Here is a 27233-nt window from a genome sequence, read left to right as displayed (position 1 = left end):
CCTGAGCCAGTTCTTCCCTGGTCTTTGGTCCCTGGTGCTAACTTGTTACTGTGGGCAGCAGCTGTACTGCATTTAGTGAAAGGTCCCGTAGCCTTCTGGGACCTCTGACGTGTCCCAGAAGGCTGCAGGCAAGGAGGGTTGAGGAGAACCTCTGGAAAGTCTGCCACGGTGATCCAACCAGATGTGGTACCCCCTCCCAGAGAAAAAAAACCAAAGGGGGCAGGGGAGCCGGAAAAGCAGAACTTCCCCTTTTGGGTGAAGCTCTAATTTAATGCTTTGCCTTCAGTTCAGCTTTAAACTCTAATAAAAAAAGAGAGAAAAAAACATATAAGCATGTGCCCCAATGTAATTGTCTCCTTTTATGGCCTGTACACACGATCAGAGTATTCGGTGGACAACCCGCCAGACTTTGCAGCGGAGGTCTTCCGGACTTTCAGAACGAGCGGATGTGCCCACACACGCCCACACACGACCGGACTTTTCAGTGGACTAGGTCTGGCGGACAATCTGCCGGACTATGGCGGGGGTCCGCCGGACTTTTGAAATGAACGGACTTGCCCACAAAGTCGGTTAATTTTGAACGTGACTCCAAGTAGACGGGACTAGCGAAGGAAGTCAGTGTGTTGCCATCTCCATCGGCGAGATTGACACCTCACACCTCACTAGCCCCGTCACCTGGTATGGATTTAAAGGGGAACCCCTAACCTGAAAGTCCCCCCAAAGTCCATAGCAGACCCTTATCGGAGCACGCAGCCGGGCCGGTCAGGAAAGGGGGTGGGGATGAGCTAGCACCCCCCCTCCTGAGCCATACCAGGCCACGTGCCCTCAACATGGGGGGGTTGCTTTGGGGAAGGGGGGCACCTTGTCCCCATGTTGATGAGGACAAGGGTCTCTTCCCTACAACCCTAGCCGTTGGTTGTTGGGGTCTGCGGGCGGGGGGGCTCATCGGAATACGGGAGCCCCCTGTAATAAGGGGGCCCCCAGATTCCAGCCCCCACACTATATGAATGAGTATAGGGTACAATGTACCCCTACCCATTCACCTGGGGAAAAAAAGTGTAAACTTTTGGGAAGGAAAAGTCCACCACAGCCCACACACTGGCGGATTGTCCTCCGAATAGTCTGATTGTGTGTACTCGGCATTAGGGTTAAATCATCAGGAAATTTACCCCTCAGAATATTGGCAGCCTTTCCTGTTAAGGGGATCAGTCACTTATCGGCTAGCTGTGCATTGGGCGTCACAATGCGTATGCTGAACTGCAAAAAAAAACGACAGCAGGAACTTTATTTTCATATGATAGTGCTATGATATGATAGGAAGTGCATAACAATTTTTTTATTTTGAATTGGTTCCCTAATACAGTGCTCCACAACACACACAAATGCACACAGTGTGGTGTATTACACACCAGTGTGAATAAGTGCTTATTGCCTTTTTGCTACCAACTGATTAGAATGTTTTTATTTGAATTGCCATAGGACTCCTAATATGTTTTTGTTTTTTTTATTAATACATTGTTATTCAACAATGCAAAGTTCATATTTATGGTTGTGTATCGCCAGGGTTATATATACCAGACTATTCCCAATCAGTGCTGTGGAAACTGTGTCCAGAAGTCATGCGTGTTCACTACAGCTAATGGAGTGCTTACAACCCTAGAGGTATTTTTAGTTAACTCTTTAAATAAAAATGATAATGTTTTTATTCCATAATATTTTGTATTTGTTTGGTGCTTTACATACAGTAAACATGTTTACAAATCTGTCTATATCTTTGTTAGCAAGCACTAATCCTTTGAGATAATCCATCCACCTCACAGGAGGGGCATATCCAGATGCTGATTAGACAACATGATTATTGCCCAGGTGTGCCTTAGGATGGCCACAATAAAAGGCCACTCTAAAATGTGCAGTTTTATCACACAGCATAATACCACAGATGTCGCAAGTTTTGAGAGAGCATGCAATTGGCATGCTGACTGCAGGAATGTCCACCAGAGCTGTTGCCATTGAATTGAATGTTCATTTTTCTACCATAAGCCATCTCTGGCCTTACACCCGCAGACCATGTGTAACCACACCAGCCCAGGACTTCCACATCCAGCATCTTCACCTCCAAGATCCTCCGGACAGCTGCTGCAACAATTGGTTTGCATAATCAAAGAATTTCTGCACAAACTGTCAGAAACCGTCTCAGGGAAGCTCATCTGCATGTTGTTCGTCCTCATTAGGGTCTTGACCTGACTGCAGTTCGTCGTTGTAACCGACTTGAGTGGGCAAATGCTCACATTCTATGGCGTCTGGCATTTTAGAGAGGTGTTCTCTTCACGGATGAATCCCAGTTTTCACTGTGCAGGATAGATGGCAGACAGTGTGTATGGCATCCTGTGGGTGAGCGGTTTGCTGATGTCAACGTTGTGAATCGAGTGGCCCATGGTGGCAGTGGGGTTATGGTATGGGCAGGCATATGCTAGGGACAACAAACACAGGTGCATTTAATGGATGGCATTTTGAATGCACAGAGATAGCGTGACGAGATTCTGAGGCCCATTGTTCTGCCATTTATCTACAACCATCACCTCATGTTGCAGCATGATAATGCATGGCCCCATGTTGCAAGGATCTGCACACAATTCCTGGAATCTGAAAACATCCCAGTTCTTACATGGCCAGCATACTCACTAGACATGTCACCCATTGAGTGTGTTTGGGATGCTCTGGATCGGCGTATACGACAGTGTGTTCGAGTTCCTGCCAATATTCAGCAGCTTTGCACAACCATTGAAGAGGAATGGCCCAACAATCCAGAGGCCACAATCAACAACCTGATCCAAATGGTGGTTACGCCAGATACTAACATGTTTTTGGACCCCCCAAATACCCCCACCTCCCCAATACAGTAAAACTGCACATTTTAGAGTGGCCTTTTATTGTGGCCAGCCTAAGCCACACATGTGCAATAATCATGCAGTTTTACTGAGGCAGAATGGCACGGCTGGGTGAAACTACGTTATGTTATGTCGCTTTGCCCTGTAGCCACTAGGAGAGTGCCTGCTGCTCGCCCCCGGAGCTGCCTGGAAGTCACGATTGCTGCTGACACACGGAGAACTGGGATCTGTGGGTGTTTCCGCTTCTCTGGGGGGATAGAGACAGATTGTCTGTTCATACAGAGTATGAACAGCGATCTGTCATCTCCCCTACACAGTCCCCTCCCCCTTCAGTAAGAACACACACTATGGAACACAATTAAACCCTTGATCATCCCCTAGTGTTAACCTCTTCCTTGTCAGTGACATTTTTACAGTAATCAGTGCATTTTTATAGCACTGATCGCTGTATAAATGGCAATGGTCCCAAAAAATTTTGTCCGATCTGTCCGCCATAATGTCACAGTTCCAATAAAAATCACAGATTGCCGCCATTACTATTAAAAAAAAAATATTAAAACTGCCATAAAACTACCCCCTATTTTGTAGACGCTATAGCTTTTGCGCAAACTAATCAATATACGCTTATTGCGTTTTTTTTTTTTTTAACCAAAAATATGTAGAAGAATACATATCAGCCTAAACCGAGAAAAACCGCAAAGGTGATCAAACACCACCAAAAGAAAGCTCTATTTGTGGGAAATAAAGCACGTTAATTTTTGTTTGGGTGCAATGTCGCACGACCGCGCAATTGTCAGTTAAAGCGATGCAGTGCCAAATCGCAAAAAGTGCTCTGGTCAGGAAGGGGGTAAAATTTTCCGGGGCTGAAGCAGCTAAAAACATTTATTAAAAAGTTATTATTACTTTTTTTAAACATTTATTAAAACCAGTTTTACACTTACCTGACTCCTGTTGACGCTTGAGTGATGTCTCGGGTACAGCACTGCTGCTCTCACTTTCTGGTCGCACAGGAGACACAGAGAAACAGGAGCCACTCTATCCAAAGCTAGAAAAAAAGTTTTTGGCTTCACGTACACTATAACTGATAATGCAGTGAAACCTTACAGGTGAGGTATCACACTGGAAATCAACATAAAATAAACTATTTCTATAAAAAGGAATGCATATATCGTTACAATGCATTGTGCAAAACTGGTTTGAGTCTCTGTGTAACTACTACTTTTTCTTTGCAAAAGGATGGACAAACCTTACCTGAACCTAGCGACATTTGTACAGTTTATAACTGTAAGAAGACAAATGGACAATTTTTAACTTTGTCAGTAAAGAAGACATGTGAGCACGTGAGTGCTCGGGACTGCAAAGCTGTAAGTTAAAGGGAAATCTATCTCTATCTATCTATCTATCTATCTATCTGCAATTTTATTGATACCACCAGGCCATCTGTGGATCCACTAATATCGCATTACAGCAGAGATACAGTCTGACAATATAGAGCTATTTATTCCAAACTGCATGTTGATCATCATTATTGCAGTGTATTGAAACCATGACTTCTATGACGTATGGCTTTGGGACCAACGACACAATATAATTAGACACAGTATGGTAAGGTGGACTTAAAGCGGAGCGTCACACAAAAATTGAACCTCCGCTTTTCGGAACTCTCCCCCCCCCCTCCGGTGTCACATTTGGCACCTTTCAGGGGGGGAGAGGGTGCAGATACCTGTATAAGACGGGTATTTGCACCCACTTCTGGGCAAAGACACCCATGGGAGTCTGCTCCTCTTCCCGTCTCCCCACACTGTCTGCTGGGACACACACAGGTTCCAGAGACAGCAGGGACCATTTGGATTGCGCATCGCGACTCGCAAGGCTTAATTTCCTGATGCCCTTACCGAAGATGGCGGCACCAGCATCCAAGGACTGAGGAACGGTTCGACCTCAGGTGCCGACATTGCTGCGTGCCGATAGTGTCCTTATTTTAAAAATCAGCAGCTGCAGTATTTGTAGCTGCTGACTTTAAAAAAAATATTTTTGTGGGACTCCCGCTTTAAAGAAGCCCAAAAAAACCTGTGAATTTATTATGAATCACAGCATGGCCTTTTTAAACAATTCAATTCAATTTTTATTACTTTCTTTTTTTATTACTCTTCTTCTTTAACACACTGCGACCAGAGCAATACAGTGTTACCATAGTAACATTGTATTAGTCTAGGGAAGCGATCAAGATTTATTTTTTTCTATGGTATAAGAAACCATTTTTACTGAATGAAATGGATTCATTCAGTGTGAATTTTTGGGATTAGCTATGATTTGTCACAGCAAATCACATGGGTCAGATGGGCTGTGATTGGACCTGTGTATACCATGTGACCACTGTTACCACTCACAGCTGGCAACACAATTGCACACAATGAATGACATGAATCAAAGCCATTTATTGTTTACATTTGTCATGTGATCTGCTGTGATTGATCACAGAGATCACCTGTTACCAATCACAGCTGGCAACACAATTGCACACAATGAATGGCATGAATCAAAGCCATTCATTGTGTACAATTGTAATGTGATCTGCTGTGAATGGTCACAGTGATCACCTGGTACCAGCAGTGGGTTGCTACACTGATCAGTCTTCAGGCACAGCCAGGGACAGATAGCGCCACAGCGCGGCCTGTTCTGGGAAGATGTCAAAGGTCCCGCCAAGTCATCCTTTGACAATAGGCTGGGTGAGAAGTGGTTAAACAGAACACATCTACATGTCTTTTTTTCCATGACAAATCTGAAAAATAAGGGGTTTTATTCATGGTTTTACTCTAGAGGGCTAAGCCATGCTGGCCCAAAAGCACCATTCAAATCTAATGAACCATCCACTTTATGCCGAGTGTTGTCAGTGCAGGTTGGAGTTCTTCTGCTTTTAGCAAATGAAAATACATGTCAAATGTCAAGAAATGATCCAAGTGATTGAGCATATTTCCATCTCCTGCGGTTCACGTTTAAGTTGAATAAAAAAAATTCTTGACTTGCAGTTACAGAAATAGTAAAAAAAAAAAATAATTGTTTTATTCCAGTAATATGCAATATCCACTTCCATTATTATGTTTAGTGCCAAAGTCATCATAAACCTGCTTTTGAACAGTTTTTTGTTTTCTCCAGGGAGAAAAATATCAGAAGGTCCCTGGTCAGTGCTGTGGTCAGTGTGTCCAGACACAATGCCTGATTATAGATGCTGGTGGAGTAAACAAAACTTTGAATGTATGTTATTAATTCATATTTAAGTAATCCAAAACAATGACTGCATTTTGTGATAAATGTTCAGTTTTGAAGTGCTAGATCTGGAACCAATATTAAATATCCACTGTTCTTTTAGAATTATCAATACATCCTGTATGGTTTTATCAATAATGCCGTGTACACACGATCGAACTATCCGGTGGACTTAGTCCGGCGGACAAACCGCCGGACTTAGCAGCGGAGGTCCACAGGACTTTCTGAACGAGCGGCCCTGCCCACACACGGCCAGACTTTTCAGGCGTACTAGGTCCGGCTGACAATCCATCGGGCTATGGCGGGAGTCCGCCAGACTTTTGAAATGAACGGACTTACCCACACACAGAGAAAAGTCTGTTCATTTTGAACGTGGCTCCAGGTAGACGGGACTAGCGAAAGAAGTGAATGTCGCTGCCTCCATAGGCGAGATTGACACCTTACTAGCCTTGTCACCTGGTATGGACTCAAAGGGGAACCCCTAAGCTGAAACAATGGCGTGGGGGTCGCCCCAAAGTCCATAGCAGACCCTTATCCGAGCACACAGCCCGGCCGGTCAGGAAAGGGGGTGGGGACGAGCGAGCACCCCCCCTCCTGAGCCGTACCAGGCCACGTGCCCTCAACATGGGGGTGCTTTGGGGAAGGGGGGGCCCTGCGCCCCCACCCCAAAACACCTTGTTCCCATGTAGATGAGGACAAGGGCCTCTTCTCGACAACCCTGGCCATTGGTTGTCAGGGTCTGCGGGCAGAGGGCTTATCGGAATCCGGGAGCCCCCTTTAAAAAGGGGGCCCCCAGATACCGACCCCCCACCCTATGTGAATGAGTATGGGGTACTATGTACCCCTACCCATTCACCTGGTGAAAAAAGTGTAAATAAAAAAACACAACACAAGTTTTTTTAAATAATTTATTAGACAGCTCCGGTGGTCTTCTTCCATCTTGGGGGTCTTCTCACCAGACTCCTCTGCTATCTTCTGCTCTTTTGCTAGCTCTCTTACTAGAGGAGGAGCCCGGCTTTCTTCTTCGTTTTCACTGCCATCCGGGGGTCTTCTTCAGACTTCGGGGTCTTGTCCCACTCTTCGGGGGTCTTGTCCTGCTCTTCGGTTCTTCTTGCCGGGCCTCCACTAATTTCTTAGCTCTTTCACTAGCATTGGCCCGGTCTTCTGTCGCTGTCACCTCTGCTGACTTCTCCTCTTTTCTTCTTTCTTGTGATGTTGAGAAGACGCTCTCTCTGGCTGCAATGGCAGGGACGTGTTGTGCGGTGACTTATATAGGGACAAAGGGCGGGGTCACCGGGTGATTTCACATGGTGACCCCACCCCTTATGATGTCACAGATGAACAGACTTTTCTCCGTGTGTGGGCAAGTCCGTTCATTTCAAAAGTCTGGCGGTCTAGCACTCAGGCGGACGGATTGTCAGTCAGACAATTTTGAGTCAAAACTTCTTTCTAAGTCTGCTGAACTTTTGGGAACAAAAAGTCCACCGGACCCCACACATGGGCGGATTGTCCAGCGGACCAGAGTCAGAGTTTGATTGTGTGTACGTGGCATAAGTCTTATCTACAAACCTCTGTTTTAATATATGTGATTGCTCAATGATATCATCGCTGGTACACTTCCTCCTCACTTTTATCATATGACCTGGATATTTTTTAGCCAGAGGGGACTATTAATAGGGGGTTCAAAATGTATATTTGTTTCCCTGAAAAAACTTTAGAATGCAGTCTTTCATCATCCTAGGATATAGTAACATCCAAAACATTTAATCCTTTAAATATAATTTATACACCAATCTAATGGTATTGTTGTTATTCAACAACTCACAGAGACTTCCCTCGGTGCCCTCCTATATGAAGAAGAGGTCATCTATAGTATAAACCTCTTGTAAAACTGGAATTCAGATCTCCTTTCCTGTCTCCCCACTCAGACATGAAAAAGTTGGCAAGACTAGGTGTACATTTCATGACCATGGTCACTCGTGCTTTTTGAATATATTCAATACATTTTTAGAATTTTTATAGATTTTTATTAATGTATTTTCATCCATTGCACATTAAGTTTATTTACACACTGCTACATAGGGATTTTAAGCTTTGTATGAATTCAATTTTAATATTGTTTTGTATTTTCTAACACATACAAATTTAGTGTCTGTATATTTTGGATATTTTCATCCTGGCAAATTAGCAGAGTAGGGGTGATTTTTATTATCTAGATCTGGTACCAACACAAAGGGTTCAGTTAGAGTGCTTTGAACCCATAACAGCAACCAGAAGAAAAACCGATAGAACTTTCTTGTGTGATTTACTTTCTTGATCTTGGGAATCTTAAATCCCAAAAATTGAACCCAGGCTCCTTCCTGATTTCAGAGCTATACAGGTGGGGCTTATGAATAAACCACCAAATAAAATGTGAGTACTTTTAGAGAGCAGTGGTCTTTTTTAGCTTTTTAACTGCAAAATATTGTGCCTATCAAAGCCATGCTGATTCAGTCCAATAGCTCTGCAATCGTTAAGCTCCTTGATGCTTGCGGAGCTATTGGCCTGACTCAGCAGAGTGATGTGTCAGACCGCTACAGCAAAATGGCAAAATCACTGCTATCACAAAGCACAACAAACAATGGTCTATTAGCTGCAGGTTAGAGGTGGAAAGGGTAAGTGACCATGGGGCATTCTTACACTGAGATGACAGGTAAAACATTCCTAACCTCTCATTTTGGTGTGAGTTGGAACCATGGGTAACATTTTTTATAAGAGGTTGCTTGGGCTTTAATATAATTTACAGTAAAGGGTATATTATTTCATATATTTTTTACATTTTCCTATAAAAAGTACAGTTATTTGAACTATTAAGTTTTGATGCAGTAGGAATCTTAGTATTTGGTTACAATTACTGCCATGCTGATTTATTGTTTAACATCCTTTATTTGGTTATTTACACAGAAATAACAGTTGTGTTTTACTTTTTTTATATAAAGAGCTGGTGAAATGATTCTTCTGTTTACAAAATCTACACAGAAAATTATCACTCCTACCCCACTTCTCTGCCATTGGTAAAACCCAAGCAGTTTTGGAACATCTAAATAGTATACCATGTAATGATTAACACAATAGATGATGAACTACATTTGAATACCAGACATGCACCAATGTGCAGTGCGCTGACCACATGACCTCAACAAGAGCATAATCACTACCCCACAATTTGCTTGGCTGACTTTATTTTAGGGGTGGAGAGTGTTAGCAAAGTCATGTACAGATGTAATAGTCCCTTTAAAATTGCATAGGAATATACTAATGACCAAGCCTATTCTGACACTTTTTGTTTACAAGTAAAAATCTGTATTTTTTTGCTAGAACCCACAAACATTATATATATTCAGTGCAATTTTTTATGTCACATGGTATTTGCACAGCGTTTTTTTAAACACAATTTTTTACCTTACATTTGTTAAAGGCTTTTCTCTGTACTCTGATATAATTAATGTACAAGCTCTATGGACTTAGCTATGTAGCCGAATAAATAGTTATCTAACATGTAATGCTTTAAAATTGTGCACGCATGTGGAATGGCGCTAAACGGTACTTAAAAATCACCAAAGGTGATGCTTTAAAAAATGTTTACAGGTTACCAGTTTGGAGTTACAGAGGAGGTCTAGTGCTAGAAATATTGGTCTTGCTAAACCGTTCATGGTGATACCTAACATGTGTGGTGCAAACACATTTACATATATTGGCATGACCTTTGCATGCATTCCCACACTGCATGATTTTTTTTATTTTTAGACTGTCCCTTTATATTTTATTTATTTTTTGATCATTTTTATTGCTGTCACAAGAAATGTAAACATCCCTTCTGACCACAATAAAGTATGACAGGTCCTCTTTATAGAGAAATCTGTGGTCAATAAGACCCCACATCTTTCCTATATAGTGATGGATGAACTTCCGATGGGAAGTTTTGCGAACTCGGCCAAAAGTTCGCAAACTGCAAAGTTCGTAGTGGACCCCATTGACTTTAATGGCAGGCGAACCTTAAAAACCTCCAGGTCATATTTTCAGCCACAAAATACTTACTAGCTGTGCACACATAGTCCCACAACATGGACACTGACATAACAAAAGTATTAAGTGAATCTGGGATCGACAACTACAAGCATTCTTTTTTATCTGTGAAAGTTTGACAATTCAGGAGCGCATGAAGGCCATGGAGAGGAGGCAAGGTCAGGGCAGGCTATGAAGGGGGTGCAGGAAATGATCAGTGCCACAGTCAGGGCAGCGAAGTCCTGTGCCAGTGTCCCAGTGTGCCAACCTGTGCTTGAGCCCCTCCCTCTGCCCAGCCCTTACCCCCACCTATGCAGGGTTCCACTGCGGAGGTCCAGAGGTGCCAGTCCAGTGCTGATCCTCAGCCATGGTGCTGGCACTGCCTGTTGATTGACTTCTCCGCTGCTATCTCCCTCACTGACACCAGCACTGAGATAGAACACTGACACTATCACCCCGATAGAGACTGAGCACTGACACCATCACCGCGATAGAGACTGAGAACTGACACAAGCACCATGATAGAGAGCACTGACACCAGCACTGTGATAGAGAGCACTGACACCAGCACCGTGATAGAGAGCACTGACACCAGCACCGTGATAGAGAGCACTGACACCAGCACCGTGATAGAGAGCACTGACACCAGCACCGTGATAGAGAGCACTGACACCAGCACCGAGATAGAGAGCACTGACACCATACTAGCACCGTGATAGAAAGCACTGAGACCACACCAGCACCGAGATAGAAAGCACTGAGACCACACCAGCACCGAGATAAGCCGCGTACACACGGGCGGACTGTATGGCCAACTTAGTCCGTCAGACAATCCGACGGACAGTCCGTCCTACTTTCGAATGAACGGACTTGACCACACACGGATGCACAGACAGTCCGTCGAAAGTTTGCGCGATGACGTGTACAGCACGTACGATGGGACTAGAAATAGGAAGTCCAATACACAGCAATGCAACCTTTCGCCGTGTAAATCCTTTCTGAGCATGCACCATGCTTAGTCCGTCGAACTAGCCTACTCACGAGCGGATTGTCCGCTGAAACCAAAGTACGACGGACAATATTACGGAAATTCCGAAATACTTAGTCCGCCAGACTGCACGCTGAAAAAGTCCGCTGAAGCCCACACAAGAGCGGACTGTCCGCTGAAATGTGTTTCGACGGACTAAGTTGGCCAGACAGTCCGCCCGTGTGTACGTGGCTTTAGAGAGCACTGAGACCACATCAGCACTGTGATAGAGAGCACTGAGAACACTGACACCAGCACCGAGATAGAGAGAGAGCACTGACACCAGCACTGAGATAGAGAGCACTGACAGCAGCACTAATACCAGCAACTCGCTGCGGGACCCAAAAATATGACACCGCTCAACCTCTTCAAACAGGAGGGTACGGACATATAGTACGGTGTGCTTTTTTTTGTACAAGGAAGTGAGCCAAAGGTAGAAAAAAGGTCTGTGTGCTCGATTAAATAAATAGTTTATAGAGTTATGCATATACATGGTCTACTGGTCACATGTGTTGAATTCCTCCGAGATCCATGCCTCATTCATTTTTATAAATGTGAGGTAGTCAAAACTGACGTGAGCTAGGCGAGTGCGCTTATCGGTCACGATCCCCCCTGCTGCGCTGAACGTCCTTTCGGACAGGACACTGGACGAGGGGCAAGCCAACAGTTCCATTGCAAATTGGGCAAGCTCTGGCCAGTGGTCAAGCCTGCCCACCCAGTAGTCCAGGGGTTCATTACTTCTCAGAGCCTCCACATCGGCCGTTAACCCGATGTAGTTGGACACCTGTCGGTCTAGGCGTTCCCTGATGCTGGATCCGGATGACACCTGTCGATGGGTCGGCTGAAAAAAGGACCTCATATCAGAAGTCACCAACACATCTTCAAACCACCCTCTTCTTGCAGGCGCTGTTGGATTGGTACCCGCAACTCTTTCTCTGGGAGTGGGAATTCCTCCTCTGCCAGCGCACGCAAAAGCAGAATGCAGCATTTGTCGAAGCAAGTGTCTGCATTTGTCTGTAAGTGCTCCATTCTGACAGCCCTCTGTGATGGTGGTAACATTTCTGCCATTTTGTGTTTGTACCGGGGGTCTAAGTACGTTGCCACCCAGTACTGGTCCTTGACCTTTATGCATTTTATAGGGGGTCCCTGTTAAAACACTGGAGCATGAAGGCCCCCATTTGCACTAAACTGGAAGCGGTGTGGTGGCCTGGCTCCTGCTCATCATCCAGGATAATGTCGTCCTCCTCGTTCTCCTCTCCCCATCCACGCACAACAACAGGGATCCCAGAAAGGTTTAAGCATGCTCTTCTTGCTTCTCCTCATCCGCCCCGGCACCATCCTCCTCTGACTCCTCTTAAGACTCCTGTTATTGACTTGTCTCAGATAGAGTAGCCCCCCCTGGGAATTCATCCAACATTGCGACTTCCTCATCTTCCTGCTCCTCCACAGCTTGATCAATGACACAACGCAATGCACGCTCCATAAAGAAGGCATAAGGTACGATGTCACTGATGGTGCCATGGCTGCGACTGACCAGTTTGGTGAGCTCATCAAATGGGCACAGAAGTCTGCATGCGTCGCGCATGAGCAGCCACTGGCACGGTGAAAAAAAGCCAAGCTCCCCAGAACCTGTTCTGCTGCAGAGTTCGTACAGGTAGTCGTTAAACGGCATGTTTCTGCTGGAGCAGCCTATCAAGCATATAGAAGGTTGAGTTCCATCGCGTCGGACAATCACAAATAAGACGTCTGACTGGCAGATTGTGTCGCCGATGAATGTCAGCAAGGCAAGCCATGGCCGTGTAAGATCTTCTGAAATGGGCCGAGATTTTCCTTGCCTGCCGCAAGATGTCCTGGACCCCAGGGTATTTGAAAACAAATCGCTGCACGACCAAGTTTAAGACGTGTGCCATGCATGGCACGTGCATAATTTTGCCCTGTTTCAATGCGCTAAGCAGATTGGCACCATTGTCACACACCACTTTAGCAAATGTCAAATTGAGCGGTGTTAGCCACTGATCTGCCTGTGAACGCAAAGCTGAAAGGAGTGCAGGGCCAGTGTGGCTCTTGGCTTCCAGGCACAACAGACGCAGCACAGCATGGCAACGTCTCACCTGGCATGTCGAATAGGTTCTGGGGAGCTTGGGCGGCGCAGCAGAAGAGACGTTAGCATCAGAAAAGAAGGAGAAGAGCCAGGCCTGCATGCAATCCATGGTGGTAAAACCAAATCAAAACGGGTGCCACGGGTTACATGCTTGACGGCCCTCAGAAGGTTCACCCAGTGGACAGTAAAAGTTATATACCTTCCCTGCCCGTGTTTGCTAGACCACTTGTCTGTGGTCAGATGTATCTTGGCACTGACACTGTGTGCCAGAGATGCATTCACTTGCCGCTGAACATGGCCATATAGCTCTGGGATGCCCTTCTTTGAGAAATAGTTCCTTCCTAGGATCTTCCATTGTGGTGTTCCAATGGCCACAATTTTTCAAAATGCCTCCGAGTCCACCAGTTTATATGGCAGTAGTTGGCGGGCTATCAGTTCTGACAAGCCAGCCGTCAACCGTTGGGCAAGAGGGTTATCTGGCTTCATCATTTTTTTACGCTCGAACATTTGGCCCACGGAAGCCTGCTTTTTTCCAGAAAAACTTGAGAATGGCATGATGGAAGGTGGAGTGGAGGACAATTGTGAGGAGAGAGGAGAAGGAGAAGTAGAAGACGAGGCTGGACGGTGAGAGCCTGGAGTGTGGCTTTGTGGGTTCCGTTGCTCCCACTGGGTTCGGTGATGGCAGCTCATGTGCCTTCTTAAGGCGGTCGTCCCTAGGTGAGTGTTGGGCTTACCGCAACGTATGCGTTGACTGCAAAGGCTGCAGATGGCAACACTATTGTCAGCATGGGACACGTTAAAAAAAGCCCACACTGCGGAGCCATGTGCCGGCGTCCTGGGAGCGGCAGATGTGACCGTACATGGTTGATGCCTTGCTCCTGATACATTAGCAGTCTGCTTTGTCCCTCCTGTGCAATCTAAGTTCTGCCTGCTTCTCCTCCCTATCTGCTGGTCCATATCTCCCTCTGAACTTCCCTCCTCTTCCTCTCTTCTGGGCACCCACGTGACATCACTAGACACGTCATCATCGACGTCACCTTCCCCACCGCTGTAATTAGAGATCTTGGAGTAGGTAGCAACACCGGGCACCAACCTCCTTGTTGGGCTGATCTGGGTACGGTTGCTACCTCCTCTTCCTGATCCAAGAGTGGCTGCGCATCGGCAATGTCTTGTGATGGATCGGAAAATAATTCCTGTGACTTAAGCGGAGGGTATATGGTGGTGGTGGTGGTGTTGGTGGTAGTGTGTTTGGGGGTGCACACAGCAGAGAGTGAAGAAGAGGGTGCAGATCGAGAGGATGAGGAGGGTACAGAAGAGTAAGGCTGAGTGAGCCACTCAACCAAGTCTGGTGCATCTTTTGACGTAATCGCACGCACCTTCTGCAATTTGCCACTTTGGCTCAAGCCTGTTGCTCCTGCCCTACCCATACTACCCCTGCGGAAGGGCCTGCCTCTTCCTCTGCCTGTCATTTTTTAAATGACCCTGTGACAAAAGTCTCTAGAGAAGTGCAGTATGTATGTGGAAGAAGGTATATAACACCTCGCTTCAATCTGTCGTTTTTGGGGGCCACTGGTCTATCACACCAGTTATAATACTTTTTTTAATTGCGTTTGTCACTCTTTGTAGTATCGCTGCTGAACCGCTCAGCAGTCACAATGCTGCACAGTGGAAATGCACTATACTATGCTTTCTATATGTGCTAGTATTTTATACGTGTATTACACCACTATATACTGCACACCAAATAGTACACCTATACCAGTCCTTAAAAGGACCTTTGTGGACCTAATTGTAGCTAGCTAGTAGCTAGTGATTTGCAGACTGTCCCGGTTCCAAAAACTAAACTGTCCCTCCCTACACTGAGAAACGACGGCTGCAGAATCGGTCAGCTGCACTGCATGCAGTGCACTATCATATGCTTTCTATATTTGAAAGAAAGTATATTATACGCGTACAACACCTATATACTGTACACCTATAAAAGGACCTTTGTGGACCTAGTAGCTAGTGATTTGCAGACTGTCCCTGCTCAGAACACCAAACTGTCCCTCAGTCCCTACACTGATAAAAGACAGCTGCAGAATCGGGGCAGCAATCAGCTCAGCAGCACAGCAGTCAAGTATAATATGCTGTCTATATTTGAAAGAAAGTATATTATACGTGTACAACCCTATATATTGTACACCTATAAAAGAACCTTTGTGGACCTAGTAGCTAGAGATTTGCAGACTGCCCCTGCTCAGAATACCAAACTGTCCCTCAGTCCCTACACTGATAAAAGACAGCTACAGAATCGGGCAGCACTCAGCAGTCAGCAGTGCACCATAATATACTTTGTATATTTGAAAGAAAGTATATTATACGTGTACAACCCTATATACTGTACACCTATACCAGTCCTTGAAAGGACCTTTGTGGACCTAATATTAATAGCTAGTGATTAAACTGACTGTCCCTGCTCCACACAAGGTCCTGTCCCTACACTGACAAAAGACAGCTGTAGAATCGGTCAGCAGTGCACTCAGCAATCAGCAGCACAGCAGTCAGCAGCAGTGCACCAGAACCCTATATACTGTACACCTATACCAGTCCTTAAAAGGACTTTTGTGGACCTAATAGCTAGCGATTTGTGTCACTACAGTCTGTCCCTGCTCCACACAACAACCTCTCCCTACACTGACAAAAGACAGAATGTAAAATGGACGCCAGATCAGGTCTATTTATAAGGTATGGGGAATGTCCAATTGTCCATGTGCTGAAATGTCTCAATTGGCTGTCCTGTACCCCATGATGGATGTGTCATGGGTCAAAGTTCTTCACAATGTAAACAAATATGGCTGCCACGAACTGCGCCAGAAGTCGGCCGGTTTGGTGAATCGCGAAAGAGCAAAATTTGCCGCGAACTGACCGCCAGGGCGAACCGCAAGGCCATCTCTACTCCTATACAATGGAAAGCATCAGATAGAAAAATCTTTCCAAAAAAAGGCCTTGTTTACATTAGCCATGAGCAGAGGCCATGTTTCCTGTGCTAATCTCTATGGCCAGCCGCCACCACCCCCAGGTCATTTCCCAGGCTTCATGATGAGCCAGATAAGCCTGAGAACCACTGGAAAGGGGTATGGGGGGGGCCCCTCCCACTGCTTTTAAAAGTGATCCAGCAGCTAATCAGCTGCTCATATTACTGTTAACAGAAAGAGCAGTGGCTGCTGAAATTCTTCATCTAGCTGCAGCCATAACCCCGATATTGCACTTCAAAACAATGATGTATTTTCCCAGTTAGGAGGCTGAAAAAGAAGTACAGCTAAAGCTGGTTTGACTGTACTTCTCCTGTGGACCACAAGAGTGCAGTTTGGGTTAAAGCCTGTTGTTGACTGACGTCACTGGGTCAGTCCAAGCTGGGGAAAGGTGGGGATATGGTGAGGATCCACCAAGGAGCCTGGACTGGCACCTGGATCAGCCTCTCAGCTGATTTAGCCAGCTTCACTCTCCCCTCCATAGCCCAGGACTTCAATGAGCACTGGAAGGGCAGAGCAGACAGAAGTGACTGACAGTTGCCACTCTCTGCTCAGAGCGGCAGGGAGAACTCAGCTGTGTTTGATTGATCAGTTCTCAGCCTAAGAGCCAGCGGGGGACAGATGCAGCATCAGATCGATGCAGCATCTTCTTTGGTAAATATAATTTTAAAAAATCCAAAATTTTTCTTTTAAGATTTGAACACATTAATTCACTCATACATAAATTGCTCATATATAATCCAGTTTGTTTATTTGATTTAGAATAAATGCAGAGTAGGGGAGTGACACGTGCCCATAGCAATTTTTTGATGAGATCTCACATGACCTCTATCTGTGGTACCTGACAGTATCAACTGAGACAATAGTGTAATTGAGCTTACCATAAAGTAGGTGTAAAAAAAGGCAGCAAGAAAGCTGTGAGCATAGCCAAGACCTGTGTTGTAGAATAATTAGGTATAATAATAGTAACAACTATAATGATCATTTATATTATTTTGTATTTGTTAGTGCTTTCATTGCACTATTATACCCCCATAAAAACTTCTTTAACCACTTAACCGGTTCCTGACCAGCGCACGCCGATGTACGTCGGCAGAATGGCACGGGCAGGCAAATGGGCGTACCTGTAAGTCCCTTTAAATTTGCCGCCCTGCCATCGCGAGAGCGCCGCCGGCTGGTCGGGCCCCCGTGAGTCCGGTCGTGGGTCCCGCGGACTCGATCGCCTCAGGCATACCCGCAATCGTCTCACGGGGTGGCTGAATGGAGAGATGCCTTTGTAAACAGCATCTCCCCGTTCTGCCTAGCAACTAGTGATGCTGATCTCTGCTCCATGTGATTGGAGCAGAGATCAGTGTTCACTAAATTAAAGCCCAGCCCCCAATAGTTAGTAACACACCCCTAGGAACACTTAACCCCTACACTGCCACCCACTGGTTAACCCCTTCACTGCCAGTGTCATTTACACAGGAATCACTCCATTTATATAGTTAGTGATTAAACTGACTGTCCGTGATTGCTGTATAAATGACAATGGTCCCAAAAATGTGTCAAAGATGTCCGATGTGTCCGCCCTAATGTTGCAGTCACAATAAAAATCGCTGATCGCCACCATTACTAGTAAAAAATTTTTTTATAAAAATGCCATGAAACTATCCCCTATTTTGTAAACGCTATAACTTTTGCGCAAACCAATCAATAATCGCTTATTGTGATTTTTTTTTACCAAAAATATGTAGAAGTATACGTATCGGGCTAAACTGAGTGAAAAAAATTTTTTTTATATATTTTTGGGGGATATTTATTATAACAAAAAGTAAAAAATAATGCGTTTTTTTCTAAATTGTCGCTCTATTTTTGTTTATAGCACAAAAAATAAAAACCGCAGGGGTGATCAAATACCACAAAAAGAAAGCTCTATTTGTGGGAAAAAAAGGACGTCAATTTCATTTGGGAGCCACGTTGCATGACCGCGCAATTGTCAGTTAAAGCAACGCAGTGCCGAATCACAAAAAGTGGTCTGGTCTTTGGCCAGCAAAATGGTCCGGGGCTGAAGTGGTTAAGGACTGGAAGGATTTGCCCCTTAATGACGAGGCCATTTTTTGTGATACGGCACTGCATCCCTTTAACTATCAATTGTACGGTCGTGCGACACTGTACCCAAACAAAATTGATGTCCTTTTTTTCCCACAAATAAAGCTTTGATTTGGTGGTATTTAATCACCTCTGCAGTTTTTATTACCTTTTTTCCCAGTGTATAAGGCGACCCGGCCTATTAGATGTCTCCCTAATTTTACAGTTGTTAAAGCGTTTTTGTCTGTATGTACCGTTTAAGATGAGCCCCGTTCCGAGGCTTCCGACGCTTCATATTTCTTCCTTCTTGCTGGAGCTGGCACCATGTCCTTCTTCCTGCTTGCTGGAGCCAATCCCAGTGAGTGATGCATTCTATAAATGAATACAAACCCTGCTTGGATTGGCAGAGGTTGTAACATCAGCCCATGCGTCTCTGACTCTCAAAGCCAATCCGAGTAGGCTAATCTATGTAGCCTGCTCGGATTGGCAAAGGTTGTTACTCAAATCTGAGCAGGCTCTGTATTCATTTGAATACATCGCTCACTGTTATTGGCTCAGCTTTGGCTACATACAGTGTTACTGAACTCCCAGCAGACATCCGAGGGGCTGACCCGACGTATAAGACGACCCCTGGTTTTTGGCCAATTTTTTTAAGTGTAAAAGGTCATCTTATACACCGGAAAATACGGTATTTATTTTGAAAAAAAAAAACTTTTTTTTTGTTACTTTTTGCTATAATACATCTCCAAAAAATCTATATAAAAAAAATAATTGGTCAGTTTTGGCCAATATATATTCTTCTACATATTTTCACAGTAGGCGTATATTGATTGGTTTGCGCAAAAGTTATAGCGTCTACAACTACGGGATAGATTTAGCGACTTTTATTTTTTCATTGTTTCTACTGCATATGGCGGTGATCTGCGACATTGCGGCAAACAAATCTGACCCCAAATTACACTTTTTAGGGACCAGTGACATTATTACATTGATCGGTGCTATAAAAATGCACTAATCAATGTAAAAATGACACTGGCAGAGAAGGAGTTAACACTCTGGGCGTAATCAAGGGGTTAAGTGTGTTCCCTTAGCGTGTTCTCTGTCATGTCACTAGGCAGAATAGGGAAATGCCCTTCCTCTCCTCCCTGCGATCGCGGGTCACCGGCGGACATAGAGTCCTGTGTGAGCTGACGTGCAATGACGGTGGTTCGTGCAGGGGAGCCAACCTGCTGCAGTACAACTGCAGCGGGCAGTCCTTAAGCGGTTAAAGGAGAAGTATAGCCAATTTTGGCTATGCTTCTCCTATGGATCACAGGAGTGTAGTCAGTGGACCTTACAGTGGGAATCCACCCAGATGCCTGGACTGGCAGCTGACTCAATCACCGGCTCTCTACTCACTGAAGACTGAGAACTGAGTGTCATTGGTCTTTGATTGCCCAGGTCTCGGACTTAGGGTCCTTTTACACGGGGCGGATCACTGCCGGAGCGATCGCTGCTGAGCAGGAAGATGACAGGTCCGTCTCTGCAGACTACGCAGGGACGGATCTGTCACAGCGCCGCTCTCCCCTATGGGAGATCGAGTGACGACGGACCGTAGTGTCCGTCGTCACCCGATCCGATGACGGATGGAAAAATTGCTTTTTCCTCTGTCACACTTTTTCGGATCGGAGTGAGTCGAGTGTCAGTGGACTTGTCACCGCTGACATCTGACACTCCATAGACCTCTATAGAGCATCCGTTTAGGTCCGCCTGAAAAACAGACAGGCGGACCTGAACGGATCGTCAATGTGAAAGGGGCCTTAGAGGTGGCAGGGAACAGCTAAAGAAGGGATCAGTGCTGCAGCCATCTAGATGTGTATGATTGCTTATTTATTTTTATTTTTTTAAGTCCTACTTCTCTTTTAAAGGAGAAGTAGGGCCAAAGCTTTTTTGGCCCTATTTCTCCCGTAGGTCACAGGAGTGCACTTAGTTCTGCATTCCTGTGAACTCCATTCAGCTAAAGCCCACTGTTGGCTGATGCAATTCAGCTGGTTCAGGCTCTAATGTTGGGATCCATCCAGATGCCTGGACCAGCAGCCAGCTCAACCTCTCAGTAAATTGAAGTCTCACCCATCTAAAAACTAAAATATATGCTGTCAATAGTTTATGCTCCCCTACACCTAAAACCTTAATTAAATACAGTTATGTGCAAAAAACATCATAGTGGTGGATATCAATCATGAACGTGAGTAAAAATATCTAAAACTGAAAACTAAAAATTAGGTGATAGAGTGAAAAAATATATGATGAAATCTGAATGAAAATTAGTACACATAAATAAATGAAAAAATTAGGGATGATTTCCCTTTAAAGTTCAATATTTGTGCTCATAAAGTGCTTTGTGCTGGTGAAGAAATAAGAAATTCAAAAGCTGGTTTGAAATCCTCTTCTCAATGTGATCAAAGCATACGTGACTTTTTTGTGCTCTTATTGTGACTGCACTCACCAGACATTCCACCCCCTCCTGGGATATGAGGCATTCACAGTATTTTCCACTGTGTAGCACCCTAAGCCCGTGTACACACGGTCAGAGATTCTGACAACCAAATCCGTTGGATTTTGTCTGTCGGATTTTGTCCAACGGATTTTGTCCGAAACTGTTGCATACACACGGTCGGACAAAGTTGTCGGAAAATCCGACGTGATTACGTTATTTTGTTACGACGGGACTACGTTCACGCTAGTAGCCAATAGCTTTGGTGTAGGAAATCGATCTGAGCATGCGTGGCACTTTGTCCGATCGGAATTCTCTACACATGATCGGAGTATGTCCGATAGGAGCATTTTGTCTGAAAATTTTACCGGCAAGTTGGAAAAGTTGGTCCGTCGGATACTCCCACAGAATCAGTCCGATGCAGACCACACACAGTCGGAATATCCGACAAAATGGTCCGATCGGACACATTCCATCGGAATTTCCAACCGTGTGTACAAGGGCTTAGGCTTAGCCAATCCAGGATATTCTATTTGGTGTTCCACTTGTTTACCATATGAAAGGAGAGAAGGGCTGTATTTAATTAAGGTTTTAGGTGTAGGGGACCATTTTGTGTAAACCATTGACAGCACATATTTTAGTTTTTAGATGGATGAGACTTCAATTTACTGAGACTACATTATTGATTTATATTTAGATTAGAATATATTGTATGAATCGCATGAGCAGCACCACATCTATTTTTATTTTCTTTAACTTTTGCTTACCCCACCCAGGTGGTGTAATTAGTAGAGGCAGCAGTTCTCTTTTCCTTTTTCTTTTTTCTTTTTCTATTTTGTTTTTTTTGCTGGTACTTTTTCCTTGCACGGAATCATACACATTTATTTTACAACCTCTCAGTGTGCCGCCAAGAGCCAAGGGCCTGAGCAAGCTTCCACAGCCAGTAAGCACCAGAGGAGTAGGCAGAGAGCTGGGGACTGATAGTCACCGCCTCTCTGCTCACCAAAGAACTGAGTGATTAGCAGTTTTCGATCGCTCAGTTCTGGGTCTAGAGTTAGCGGAAGACAGCTGCTGCATTAAGTAAGTGAGAATGTTTGTTTTTTTTCTAATTCCAAAATTCTCTTTTAAATTGTAGCTTTTTGGAGCGATAAAAAACTTTAGCCATCTTGTCAGCTTTTAGAAAGAAAAACAACTATTCACAGATGGGTAGGATGGAAAGCAAGGGAGACCTGATAGAAGTGACTCCACAAAAAAAGTTGTCCTGCTTGTTGACCTTAGTTCTTCTAGACTAGACACTTCACATAGGATCAGGTCATTTACTTGTAGCACCACCCCTGTAGGAGCCGCCGGTAAATAAGGGATCCCCCCCATCCTGCACAGCCAGGCACACACATATTCCACAAATTTTCCACAGCACTCTGGAGTCAGAGAGTCAAACAGTCTTTGCAGTTTTGTTTTTTTGTTTTTATTAGGGGTTTCGAATGTGAATGGTGATAGGGCGATTGTGGGATGCCCACTTGAATTTAGCAGAACTTTTCATTCACAACTTCTTCTGTACAGACAATTTACACTCAGCTTCCCTCAGTACAACTCTTGCTTGAAGCACTACAACTCCCAGGACCAGCTGGCATACTGTTAAGGAATCTGACAATTGGGCTCAGTCAGATTAGTAGCAAATACCCTTTAGAGGCAGGAACCGTGGGCCCCTTTGATCCCAGCACCACCTCTTCGGGTACTGCCAGCCCACCTGAATGCAGTTGCCCCATGTCAGAAACCATGAAATCAGACCAAGACAGAAGTACAGTTAAATCACACTTGTTTAATAATAAAAGTAAAAAGAACAAATGTAGTCAAAACATAGCAAAAGTTCAATAACCTGAAAGGATAGTAAGCCAAGCCAGGAGTCAGGGATCAAGTAGTGGAACAGCAAGCAGGATCTGTAGCCAGAAGAGATGTCAGCAAAGCCAGTCTTTAAACAGGAACGAGGAGCCCAGCCCTGACACCCCATTTCTCTAGCCCTCCTAGCTAAGCTTCCACAGTCCTCCTAGACTGACTCTGCATCCATCTCAGACTGCTCTCACCCAGTCCTATCAGGCTGCCTCTCAGTCCTCTTTGACTGTATCACTCATTAGCCCACCTGGCTGTCTTCTCCTTGGAGATTTCCCAGACGTGCTCTCTTGCTTCTGCTGTCCTCACACCTGCTCCCCTGTCACTGGACTGGAGTATCCTCCTAACCTCCACTCCCATTGTTCTAGAATATTCTCCAAGTTTCTAGAAGTAGGGGGAGGTATTAGAGACTGCCTTTGAGTCATTCCAGCCTCCTTAAGTCACTCACCTTCACCCAGATAAGAAACATAGGCTGTGTTAGCCAAGCCTGAACATTTTAACTGCACTAACAAGAAGAACCTAACAATTGCTATTCTAGCACACTAGAGGGTGCTACATACTGTTACCTGCCCAATCCAATCTAGGTTTCATCAGCTGTCTTGGAGGGCAGAGGAGGGAAAAAAATTGTAAAAAAGTACATTTAAATAAAATAAAACAAAAAAATTAAAGTGTCTTCAGCCCTCCATGCTCACGCGAAAATGCAAACATGAGCATAGGTCTCATACACATACATAAACAGTGATTGTACCACACATGTGTGATATCACCGTGAACATCATTGTAGCACCAGATACTGTAGTTTGTCTTCATTTCAGAGGTCTACAAAATTTAAAATCCTGACATGTTTGGGATCTATTTACTTGGTGCAAGATACATTTTTATATTTTACCAAAAACAATGGTATTATATTGTGTTTGTGTGCATTAAAATGCATGGAAGTGTATTTTTTTCCTAAAAATTTGCATTTTTCGAAATGCAGCGCAAATATCATACAACAAACAAAATTGCAACAACCACCATTTTATTCTCCAGGGCCTCGGCTTTCAGAAAATCTATAATGGTGCTGCAAATAATGCTGATTTTTACATGTATGTAAAAAATTACACAATTGGCCCAGATGTGATGTGGTTAAGCTTAATGCAAATGACAGTCTACACAAATGATGCCTTTCAAAACAAGCTTCTAAAAGGTTTGCATATAAATAAAATAATACTAAGACCCCTTTCACACTGGGGACGTTTTGCAGGCGCTATAGCGTTACAAATAGCGCCTGCAAACTGCCCTAAAACAGCTGCTCCATGCACTCCAATGTGAAAGCCCGAGGGCTTTCACACTGGAGCGGAGCGCTGGCAGGGCGTCTGCAGCTTCTTTGGAGTGGTGAAGGAGCGGTGAACTCACCGCTCCTCCCCGTTGAAATCAATGGGGCACCGCTGCTATACTGCTGGCAAAACGCAGTTGCGGCCAAATAGAGCCGCCAAAATGACGGTAAAGCGGCGCTAAAATAGCACCGCTTTACCGATGATGCACCGGTGGTGGCACTGTGTGAAAGGGGTCTAAAGAGAGGCTTTGTTTATTATATAGTCTATCAGTCTATGGTTGAGTAGCCTTTAATCCTAAATTTATTTTCTTGAAGGTAGGGGAAAACTGGACTTCAATACGTAATCCCTGTATATCCTACGGCTGTATCAAGTCAAATGGACAGATTTATTCTATGCTTATGAACAAGACATGTCAAACTTTGACGCCACAGGAATGCGGATGTGTAAGTCATGTGGAATTTTATATGTTGTGATCATTAGAAATTTGAATATAAGGTATTATATAGAATAAAATAGAAAGACCGTGTTAGAATTTGATTATGTAGTCTATAGGTTATATTTTTTGTAGCTGCAGCCTATTTAATAATAAACAGATTTTGCTTCTGAAAATAAAGCAATATAATTATTCTGAGACTAGAGTATTAAAGAGACTCCTGCTCCTCAGAGAATGGTTAACTGCATTTTTGTAAAGTGACTAATTATTTGCCAAAAATATGCTATGTCAGTCACAGAAAAAAATAATAGGAAAAGGAACAAATAAATAAAACATAAGTTTTCACAATTGAAATAACCTAGTGCTTGTAACAACTATTATGCCCCTCACACATGGGGGCGTCTAGCTGCTTGTTATTCCTTCCTGGCATTTTAGTGCACCCAGGAGAGACAGCTGCAGCATCCAGCCCCGCAACCTGTAGCATGTCAAAATCTATGGCAGGCTACAGCATAGTTGCCAACTATGTCGCGGCAAAATATGGGCGTGGTTTACGTAAAATAGCAGGCGTGGCTTACATGATGGCGTGGCTCAAAGGGGTGTGGTTAGAGTCTGAGATGAATACGGGATGGAGAGGGAAAGGAGGGGGGGGAAAGGAGGGGGGGGAGGGAAAGGAGGGGCAGCAGCCCCCCGATCCTACACTACAATAGCAATATGTGTTTTCCAGAGTTTGACAATCAGCAGATAAAGATACTCCAAATACCTGGTGTTAGCACTTCAATCATCCGGGCACCATGATTGTTATGGTGTCAGGATGATTGAAGCGCATTATTTCTATTATTACATTGTACCACTGGCCCCCGACATCCACAGACTGGCCCCCACATCCACAGACTGGCCCCCGACATTATCATACCACTGGCCCCCAACATCCGACTGGCCCCCACCCCAACATCCACAGTGACAGACTGGCCCCTGACATTATCATACCACTGGCCCCCGACATCCGACTGGCCCCCGCCCCGACATCCACACAGTGACAGACTGGCCCCTGACATTATCATACCACTGGCCCCCGACATCCACACAGTGACAGACTGGCCCCCGACATCCACAGTGACAGACTGGCCCCCGACATGCCGCCGTTGCTGCGCAGAGACATTGAACTGTGGCACCGCCCACTGCACTTTACAAGCACACAGCAGCTGGGGTGGGCGGCGCCACGGGTTCTCTATTGAAGACCAACTTCTGGTCTTCTTAAAAATGGCGCCCGGCGGAGACATTGTCTCCGCTAGCCGCAGACCTCTAGCGGCCTGCGACAAACCGAATTTTCCGGGTTATTTCCCGGGACAAAATTAATTCGGGAAAAATGTCCTAATCCCGGGAATGTCCCGGGAAATTCGGGACAGTTGGCAATTATGCTACAGCTGGATGGGGCTGAATGCTGTACAGAGATGTATCAGCATTTAGAGCCCTCTGACTTCTGGGATGAGTGCCCCGAATGCAGAAGCTCTGCCAGCCTGTTCAGGCGGCAGGCTGACATGCACTTTAACAGGATATAGGCAGTGGGGCTGAATACTGCACCTGCCCCTCTTAGGTGCACTAAAATGTCGGGAGAAAACAAAATAAGAAACAGCATGATGGTGGAGGATTATTAGCTAGAACAAAATAAGAAACGGCACCAAAAATATTGATGGATGGGGGAGGATTATTAGCTAGAAATGCTGCCACTTGGTACTAGTGAAACACTAGTTAGTACAAATAAAAAGGGAAATGAGCACCTCCTAATGATAAATAACTTGCAATAAACACATTTAAAACAAATCAATTCACCCTGTGAATAGTATGCCATTACTAGCACTGTTCTCCTAACATATGGCAATGTGTATATCCACTAGGGATGAGCCAGTGTAAGTTTGACTTGAACATCAGGTGTGTGTTTGTTCTAAAACAAACCAAACATAAGGGGCGTTTAATTTACTTAGTTATTCCCAAAATTCATTTTTATTTATTTTGTTTCGATAAAAAATGAATTCGTCCGAAAATACAAAATAATTAAGGTCGAATCTGTCATTGAAGGCTTATGGTGTCTGTCGAATGTTCTAAGAAGATTTGACGGAGCAGCTAAACTGTACGACGCCTCAATCATACATTTCTGGTCGAATGTTCAGCCTACAAGCTATAGTAGAATTCTAATGTTGTTTGACACTAGTAGTAATTATATTTATTAATTATTATTACTAGTCAACCAACATTAGAATTCTTCTATAGCCTATAGCCTATGGGCAGAGCATTTGACCATAAATGTCCACTTGTGTCGACTGCTTCGTCGAATTTTCATGTAGAATCTTTTCTTTCTATGTCGAATAATCTTGGACTAATAGATTTAGGTTAGGCACATTCAAACTTTTTTGCCATTGTCTCTATAATGTCAAATCTTTTCTCTTTATGTAGAATAATCTCTTGAACTAATAGAGCTAAGGTTAGGCACATTCGACCACAGGTTCGATGGACAAAGAACGCTATTGTCAGCGCCATGTCGAATCTTCTATCTATATCTAGCTGTTGTCGCAACGAAAATTAAAATAAAGCCTTTGTTTATGTTGGATCTTTCGGTCTTTGGATTCTGCATGTTTGTTATCGTTTGTTAAAACAATAACGAAAATACCCGTAATTCGAACGAAAATGCATTCGGACAAAAACAAATGCACAT

At 44.5% G+C, this 27233-nt stretch overlaps 1 protein-coding gene across 1 annotated transcript in view; it reads left to right on the top strand.

The window, feature by feature from the left end:
• LOC143925970 (intestinal mucin-like protein) overlaps window positions 1-27233 on the top strand; it is a 129935-nt gene that overhangs the window by 71792 nt on the left and 30910 nt on the right. The window contains exons 5-8 of the mRNA XM_077450218.1: window positions 1564-1662; window positions 4124-4252; window positions 6045-6143; window positions 24405-24533. Of these exons, the coding sequence (XP_077306344.1) occupies window positions 1564-1662; window positions 4124-4252; window positions 6045-6143; window positions 24405-24533 (456 nt within the window). The remainder of the gene's footprint in view (window positions 1-1563; window positions 1663-4123; window positions 4253-6044; window positions 6144-24404; window positions 24534-27233) is intronic.

Source organism: Lithobates pipiens, unplaced genomic scaffold (genome assembly GCF_037356315.1).
Source record: "Lithobates pipiens isolate NorthernLeopardFrog02 unplaced genomic scaffold, aLitPip1_a1.2 Scaffold_10, whole genome shotgun sequence".
Classification (NCBI taxonomy): domain Eukaryota; kingdom Metazoa; phylum Chordata; class Amphibia; order Anura; family Ranidae; genus Lithobates; species Lithobates pipiens.
Note: the sequence above shows the minus strand (reverse complement) of the source record. Positions and strands in the feature narration are given on the sequence as shown.